The sequence below is a fragment of the Aristolochia californica genome, unplaced genomic scaffold, assembly GCF_029961685.1.
Source record: "Aristolochia californica isolate CCGP_79_NKW_82.1479 unplaced genomic scaffold, dmAriCali1.0.hap1 SCAF_9, whole genome shotgun sequence".
Taxonomy (NCBI): Eukaryota; Viridiplantae; Streptophyta; class Magnoliopsida; order Piperales; family Aristolochiaceae; genus Aristolochia; species Aristolochia californica.
Window position 1 is genome coordinate 30,157,598 of NW_027182290.1, and position 9,637 is coordinate 30,167,234.

General features: G+C 39.3%; 1 protein-coding gene across 1 annotated transcript; it reads right to left on the bottom strand.

The window, feature by feature from the left end:
• Positions 1–5,482: 5,482 nt before the first annotated feature.
• LOC137940332 (probable LRR receptor-like serine/threonine-protein kinase At1g67720) lies at positions 5,483–9,419 on the bottom strand. The gene has a single exon (XM_068785339.1). The coding sequence runs from the start codon at positions 7,727–7,729 to the stop codon at positions 6,287–6,289; it is 1,443 nt and encodes a 480-aa protein (XP_068641440.1). The 5' UTR covers positions 7,730–9,419; the 3' UTR covers positions 5,483–6,286.
• Between the last annotated feature and the right edge of the window lie 218 nt (positions 9,420–9,637).

Here is a 9,637-nt window from a genome sequence, read left to right on the forward strand (position 1 = left end):
TCTTTCCCCATTACCTATTGGTTATTTGACAACCTTACTCTACCATCCTTTATTTGACTCTCACATACTTTTTTGGGCCAACCTCTTGCCTATTGCTTCGGTTGGGAGTTTAAGTCCATCATGGTAGGGGTTTTAAGTCCAATGGATTTATATATATATACCCATGGGTCTTTTATCGCCGCCTTGTGAATGACAAACATTACCCATGTATCACATCTTTTATTGTTGTCTTATGAATGATAGACATTTATCACGTATCACGTCTTTTATCCCCTTGTGAATGACAGACATTTATCACCCATTTCTGCCTGTGAGAGTCGGTGCCCGGGTTGGGACACCGTGATGGAGGAGCTTATTACTACATATATGTTACCCTCCTTCATTGGCATCTATTACTCCTACCACTTGAGAGTCGTTATCCTGTGGAGGGACATGGTGAATCAGTGATAGACCCACTACCTACGAAAGAAAGGAATGTCACTACCTGAGAATGATAGGAGTGTGCCCTACATTTAGCATGGGTTATGACTGGAGTATAGAGCAATGTCATACGATTTGGAGTGATTTACTCTCACTTATCTTATGCCAGTTGAGCTTCATGGAAGAGAGCGCCAACGTGAGGGGGAGTATTGGTAGATATGGCGGAGTGCCATTTTATATGCGAAAATCCTATACATCATTTGCAACAAGTTGGGAGTTCATAATGTTCTCTCAACCCCAGCTTGAGGGGGAGTGTTGGAAGATAGGCCCAAGCCCACACGACCAAGGAAGGCCCACATATCCAAGAGTGTTGGAAAATGGGTATAAGCCCATAAGATATGAGACCCACCATGATCACATGAGGTGGCATAAGAAGTCTTACACAATAAGAAGTTTAACAGAACCACAATTATTATGGAAGCATGTCTCATAGAGGAGTTTCAGTTTAAAGGTGTTTTAGTCATGTTAGTCTTTTATTTATATTGGGTTATTTAATTATGCTAGGACTTCTTATCTATTTAATCCAAATCATATAATATTTAATTCAAATATTTCTCAATTAAGAAAGAATTATAGGTGTAAGTAAAATTTCAAGAGATCTTGGACAACTTAGAGGATCTTCTTGAAGAAGGAAACTTTCCTTTGATGACAAACTTCAAGCATGCACTAAATCAAGGGGCTAATTACTCCACGTGCTGGTCCACATCATTTAAATAAATTTCATATCTTTCTTAATCAAGAAAGATTTTCAAAAATAAATCAAATCATGGAAGAACTTGCTTAAAATCAGCATATTTCAAAAGAAAGAAACTTTTTTTTTTGTCATGGGCGCCACTTGTACTAAAGAAATCACAATCTTCATGCCTTAATTATTTTGGGTAGGGAATCCCATAAGATAAATCAATATAGAATAGATTAAAGTCATTGCTTGAACCAACGAAAAATCCTTTCCCAATAGAACTCTCCCCTTGCCTCAATTAACAACACTCAATGGAGAGAGAAACCATGAAGATAGCCATGAAAATCAGTCTTTTTAGCTTGCAACGAATTCACCATAGAATGAACATAATAACTCATGATAACAGCAAGAAAATCATAAGTCTCAATCCAAAAAATAATTTTTCCAAACATACAAACAACAGTAAGATAGAAACCTTGTTCTCTACCACACTTGCATGAGTTTAAGAGAAACTGAAGACAAAATTCTAACAATTTTTAATGTTTAATCCAAATATGACAAGTATAATCATTCATCAGCCTTCTTTCTGAGATTAAGAATTGTTGGAAGATGGGCCCAAGCCCACACGTCCAAGTGTGTTAGAAGATGGGCCTAAGCCCACATAGTCAATGAAGGCCCACATATCCAAGTGTGTTAGAAGATGAGATCAAACCCACATGACCAAGGAAAACTCACACATCCAAGAGAGGTGGAAGATGGGCTCAAGACCCATAGAGCAAGGAGAAGACCCACAAACCCACACAGTGATAATATGATGGTAAATAAAGAGTCATCTCATAAATATGACATTGGTGTAATTAGTTTATGATTTATGTCTCTTATTCACTCTTACTAGTGTTGAAGGGCGTTATGTGGTTGAAGATCATCTTGTCCTTCAAGTTGACTAACCCCCCCTTTGTCTCATATGTGGGTCCCAAGACGGGATGGCTTTCTTATGCCTCGTCCCTGACCTGTTGGCTGAAATTATAAACACGAACCTACATTTTTCAGGACGGGCTCCCTGTAAAATCCGACCTAATGCCCATTCCTATCTTCTACGAGATGAAGTCTGATATATTGAAGATGCCCATGAGCTTCGAGAATTCCTGCAAGATGGTGACGAATCACCCTTTCCCTCATGTGAGTTCAACCCGAAGGGCGCCCTTTAAGTGATATTACGAGTTAAACCAGTGACCAGCTTCTCGATGTTAACCGACTTGTCGGAGCTATCGTTAACATCCAAGATCATGGTGTCCACTTCGTCTCGAACGGAGCCCCATGACTTGTCATGCTTCAAACTGATAGCATCCAGGAGAAGAGGCCAATGACTCGACTGACGCTCTTCTCCTGACCTAATTTTTTGGGTTATTGCCTACTAAATCATACTGGTCTTTGAGGGACTCGTTTTTCTTGTTTTTTTTTACGTGTTTTTTTATTTTTTTTATTCTTTAATAGTTTTATTTGACTTTTTTCTTGTGATTAGGGTAGAGTTTAACAAGACTAATTTATTTTTAGATAAAAAAAATTAAATTTTGTATTTAACCTTTTATTTTACTAATTTTTTTAATAAATATGTATCATAATATATGAGATTAATTCTTAATCTTTATTTATTTCCTTAGAAAAGACACTAATAGGTCTATTTAATTTTCTTTTGAAAATTTTAAATTTGTCCATGTAACTCCGAGTAAGGCACCAATAGGATTTCATTTGAAAATTTATTAACATATATATAATATAAAAAATATTTTAAACTTTTCCTGGGATATAAATTTCCAATCCAATCATTAAACAAGAACCTCACTAAATTGATTATATCGTTTTCCTTGATGACTGCGACTGTCTATTGCAGCTAAAGTTAATCACTTTTTTGCATATATGAAGCAACAAATAATTTATTTTGTGTTTTTTTCTGTTTAATTTATTTGCTGAATTATCTATTGGCGTTAACTTTTTTTTTTTAAACTATTCTATGTAGTTGTTGATTGCTCAAGACAAATGGGCTCTCAACAAAATTTAGATTAACCACGTGAATTTGTGATCTATAGAGGACCACAACGGTCCACATGTCGTCCCTACATTTTCTCAAAAAAGGAATTCTTGCATTAGGGGTGGCATTGAGCCGAGCCCGAGCCTGGCTATGTTCGAGCCAAGTTTAATTTAAATATTTCGAACTCGAACTCAAGACGAGCTCAACTTCAAGCCTAAAATTGTTATCGAGCTAAAACCCAATAATTTTAACTGAGTTCGAGCTGAGCTTCGAGTCGAGCTCGAACTTCAATATACATTTAAAATTTTTCAAAAAATATATATCAAATAAATTGTATATAAAATTATGCATACATTTTACATAAAATTGGGCATGACCTCTACAAAAAATTGGGCATAACCTATGTATATAATACCTGTATAAGACTGGGCATGACCTCCACTTAAAATTGGGCATAATCTATGTATATAAAACTTGTATAAAATTTCGGCATAACCTCTACTTAAAATTGGGCATAATCTATATACACAATACCTGCATAAAATTATCTATACAGTCCATAAACACTCTATAAAATTATTTATACAATCCATAAACACTCCATGAAATTGTTTATACACTCCATATACTCCATAAAATAGTCTAAACACTCCAAACACTGCATAATATTATGAATAAACTCTGTACAATAATCAAACAAAACAAAATTAAATGAAATATCACTATCAATTTACAATCACCCAAATAAAAACTATAAATCCATTATAAATTTACAAGCTATAGTTGTTTCTCTTCATGCTAGAAAATAATATACGTCCATGCATGAGTAAAATCTCCACCTATGACAAAAACAAAAATATAAAATTAGTTATTGTCAGATAAAAAAATATTCTTCCACTACTAGTTACTTAATGTAATTAAAAATATTAAAATTACCATGATGAGAAAAACATGATGAATCATGTAGTTGGTAGCATTATCTCTACACTCTTCTTCTCAGGCAGTAATAATAAAATAAAATTTTAATAAATAAAACTAAAAAATATCATAATAAATAATTAATCAAAGAAATTCACCTTTTGATTTTTCTTACCATGAAGAACCCGAACCCAATCACTGCCACAAATCAAAGCTTGAACTATATTTGGTGCCAAGGAAGCACGATATGAGTCTGTTACTCTACCACTAGCACTAAATGTAGACTCTAAAGCTACTGTGGATATGAGAATTATAAGGATGTCTGCTGTCATCTTAGATAATACCCGAAATTTTATATGATTCACTTTCCACCATTCTAAAACATCAAAATCATATTGTGAAGTTTTCTCACAACTATATACACCTTCTTAAAGATAATTTTCCAATTCTGACCTTGGTGAATTAACTATTTCCACTTGTTTCACATAATTCATTAATTTTGACCAACCTGAACTTGATGAAAAATATGACCTACGACTTGTGGAAATACCCATAGAGCTAGTACTTGAAACAATCTCTTCATTTCTAATATCCACATTATATAAGGATATATATTCATCATAGATCTCATATAAGGTGCGTCAAACTAAGTTTATCTCTGGAAAATACATTTAGATCAACCTTAATTTGACCCTTGGATCCAAAACTGAAGCAACAACCATCAATAAATTGCATTCACCCCAATACTTCTCAAATTTCTCTTTCATTTTACTAACCATTGTCATAGTGAAAACATTTTCATTTGTAGAATGAAAATTCAGAACTTCTTTTACCATATATACATCACTAAGGTACAAATTAGAAGTATAGTCACTCCTAGAAATTATATTAATGACTACATTAAAAACTTCTAGAATCTCACACACCATATCAACTTTTTCCCACTCATCAAGACTTGTCAAACAATCATAAGTTGGTTCTCTAACTTTAAATCTAGAGAATGCATCTTTGAATTTTAATGCAAAAGACAACATGTCATAAGTGGAGTTCCAACGAGTTGGACAATCAATAACTTACCTCTTTTCACCTAGTTCTAGTTGTTGTACAATTTCAAAAAAAGTGCGAAGTCTAGCCTTAGACAGATTTATGAATTTGACACTCTCACGCATATTCTCAATGATATCATTAATCTGAACAAGACCATCTTGGACTAATAAGTTCAGAATACGAGCACAACAACACACATGAAATAACTTCCTACCACCAACCAATTTTTTTACCTTGAAAAATCTTCTTTCAAAACTCTCATACAAACATCATTATATGCAGTATTATCAACTGAAATACTAAAAACTTTATTTTTGATCTCCCACTCTTTCAAACACTTGTAAATATGTTGTGGTCCCAGATTTCCACAATACGATTCACAGGAAAAATTGAAGAAGATAACGAAGAAGAAGAGAAAAATCGTAGGGAAGAACAAGGATTTAGACTCGTCGAAGGGAGTTTGCACCTTGGGTTCTAGGGGAACGCCGACCCTGGTTCCTTGGGGAGAACGCAGATCCCTTGTTAATTTCTTCTTAGTTTTCCATTCCTTCTCGATGGCCTAATAAGCAAGGCTCGAGCATTGAATTTCGAGATATTACAAATCCTGCCCGTGGGCTACCTACTTGACAAAAATCAATTTAAATGACATAAACTGGCTAAGTTACTAAACTACATTGAGCCATTGACTAGTCCGCGTCGCCTCTGGACTACTCGTTGTGCTATGGAGTCCATAACATCACTCCCCTCCTAGATAATGAGCTTGTCCGCGAGCTCGAAGGTAGGGTAGGCGTGCCAAAAGGGATTGACGGTATCCCACATAACTGGTTCTCCCCGTGAGCCGTAGGGTCCACCGGCAAAGAGGCAACACTTTTTTTTTTTTCGGAGTTGGCCTGAAATCCCTTTTACCTGGTTGCCCTTGTTGTAGCGTTTATCCCATCCAATAGACCAGCCACCATGGCTTCATAAGCCTCTTCATGCAAGGAAGCCACCAACAGCCAGGCCAAAAGTGCAGTGAGAGCCTCTGCTGTAGGGGAAATCCTCTGCTGCAGTGAAGCATCTGGAGAAGCGGTACACGTCCCCACACGTCTCTTGTCATGGCAGAGAACCAGTAGGGTAGCATCAAGAGCATGGGGTCAGTCCCTAATTGTGTGACGCATGCCTGCCACAGGATCAGCAAAGGAAGTACGTGGCTCACACGCTGTGAAGTCCTGAGAATTGTGATCTGTGGGCGAATGTAGAGAACTCCTAGATAATGTGTCTGAGGTCCCTGCTAGCCCTAATTGTGATCCCCTCTCAATAGAAACTGCTTCCTGAATCTCCTTGAGCACGTCGGATATGGATGGCCTCTGCCTCCCACTGGGTTGAACACACATCAGTGCCTTCTCAACAATTTTCCAGTTTGACTGTCGACCAGAAATGAGCTCAAGCAGAATGACACCAGTTCCTCGAACCACACGAGATACATGACAAGATCCCTCCACAACAACCTTTGAGAAACCAAAATCTGAGACTTTTGCCCTCATGTGCTTGTCAAACAGTATATTACTACTTTTTATATCCCTATGAATGACAATTGGAACCCACCCATTGTGCAGGTACTCCACACCTTTAGCAGCATTGTCAGCAATCTCAAGGCGCTTGATCCAACTGATGGTGCTCCCCCGAGTTGAGCTTCCATAAAGGTGTTCCTTCAGAGTCCCAATGTGCATGAACTCAAAAAGCCTCCCATAATACACAACACCAAATCCCCCATAACCAATTTGCCTTTCAAATCTTTCCGTTGCATCTTCAAGCTCCACCAAATGAAAGCAGTGGGCAGCTGAAGCACCAGCATCACTGAAGGAAGAGGTAAGCTGATGGGCCAGTAGAATATCAGTAAGATTCTCTTCCTCAAAGTATCTCTTTTGATTATGACATATGCATAAACATGTAAGGGCAATTAGAAGCAAAGCAGATGCTCCAACTACTGTACCAATAATGAGCTTTTTGTTCTTAGAAAGACCCTTGCTGCAATGGAGTCTTAAATTTCCTGAATAGCTAAAACCTACACCCCTTGTTAGAAGGGAACAAGGTACTGGTCCTGATAATAAATTGTGTTGCACGGACAACTGACTTAGATTTTGGAGGTTCAACAAGGATGATGGTACAACTCTAGGCAAGCGCTTGTTTTCAGGATGAATGCTCTCCAAATATATAGCCCCACTAAAATCAGGAATTGAACCCACGAATGAGTTTGCATTAAGCCAGAGCTCCACTAGGCTGGTCAACTTGGTTAGCTCAATAGGTATATTCCCAGTCAAATTCTTCCTTGACAGGACAATTTTGATCATCTTCGGCTGTGGGTCCACGTTGCATTGCACCCATGTCCATGGAACTGGTAGGCAGGGATCATCACCTTCTTGAGCCCAATCAGCATTGGAGTATGGTGAAATCAACCTTGTCATTGTGGCAGCTAACTTAATATCATACAAAATATGGGGTATCATGTCAATGCCTGTTCTGGGATCCAGCATGGTTAGAAAACACTCCACCATAATAGTAAGAGCAACAACAAATTTTGTATTGTATTCGGCCATTTGTGCCAACTTTCTTGTAGGGTGAACCTTTTAGTCACCATGAATACATCGAAGCACTGTCCAACAAAAACCATCAGTGATATGAGGCACAACTCCAATGCGAGAATGAAGACCTGAGTAAACCTGTGTACAATGACCTCCACAAAACCATGCATCAGATACAAGTTCGTTCTGCATGAAGTCTCCATTAAGGCACACTCCATGATATTTTTGTTCACCTTGTGAACATTTTAACACCATCAAGGAATTTGATGATTCTTTCTCCCTGACCACATTTCCACAAATTTGAAATGTGCAATTGGGGCGATACCAGTTACTGTCGGGAAGCTCCTGGGCAGATAGACATGCATAAGGAAAAGTAGATGGGCAAATATCACAACATATCAACTCACCCCCATCACCAACAAGGCCACATGTATCATCATTTTGCTCCACCTCATCAATTACTGCCATCTGTGGCTGTGTATGCGGACCACCTTTCCTAGCCTTGTACTCTGCAGACCCTGCTTGAAACTGGCACAGAGCAAATAGCTTACCAGATTCCAAAAAAAATTTCAAGCAAGGTCATTGCATCTTGAAACCAGAAGGAACTTGAAACTCAGATATAGAAAATATTTTGTTACAGCACCGACAGAGAACTCCATCCTTTGTCACCCAACCATCTTTTACCAGTGAACCATCCTTTGGACTGTGATATTGTATGATATCATTTGCCCAGGAATTAATGTTGTTCCGAATTCCAATGATTCCAATCCCGAACTTCCGTTTCTCAATAATTCCATCTAGATTGTGTTGTTCAAAGGCTATTTCCTCATTAAAGATTTCAAAGCTTCTGATTGGAGAGACAACCTCACAATATCAGACGAAGCAACTTGAGCTTGTTTCTCCCTTTCGTGAGAACTGGCCGAGCTCTGCTGTGCACTACAAACCGTGGGTGCCAATAGAAAAGCGAGGGGATGGTGTGAAAGAAGCCAGGAAGAAGCCTCCACACTGCCCCCCCTGCTGCTGTTGACCTGTATCCAAATACAGAGGGTGCCTGTTCCCAGTTTGTACACGCCAATTAGAGGAATTCGAAGACTCACCTGTGAGAGCCGTGGCGTTCAGAACAGAGGTTGGGGAGCCGTGGCGTTCAGAACAGAGGTTGCGTTGGCCCCAACCATTAGGTTCTTGCCGATGCTCACCGTGTTGGATGTCTCCTCCGGCTGGCACCATTTCTCCCATTGTTGCTGCAATTGGCCGGAAACAAATGACTGTCCGAACAGCTGGGGAAGATAAACCTGGCTGAGCTCGTAATTTCGGGACAATTTGGTTGGACGGACGTGGAGGACATGAGAGGTGTCCATGGGTCGCGGAATCAATTGAGCCCGGGGAGAATCCCGTTGCCTGAGGTTTTTCGCCGCTGCTCTGGCGCTCAATCTCGCTTCGGCTTCCCCGTGGATGTGCTGCGGTTTAGGTATATTTCGGGAAATAGGGTTGTCGTTCCCGGAATTTTCTGTGTACGCAACCCTATCGTCCCACGCTGCATGCGGAACTGGCGTGACTGCCTTCGTATTGCCCGATTCCCCTTGTTCGGAATGCCCAGTGCTGGGTTGGGTTGCGTCGCGGAAAGTCCCTGCTCGGCGCAGCCCAACTCTACTACCTGAATGGCGAACTCTTGTTGTGAAACCAGACTAGTTTCGATTTCGGCCCCACTCGCAGACCTTTAACTGGAAGCCTGAAGTCCTCTAGGCGGACATTAATTTTGTGTACAGGGCACGCCTCTCCTCCCGTAATGTTGTGTGAAGGGCACGCAGCTCCTCCTGTATTGCATCTCAAAACGATACTGCAGCCATTTCATCTCGGAACACGCTGCGGCTATGTCATCTCGCAACCAGGAATAGTTCATTGTTAACCTGCTCTTAATTGTAA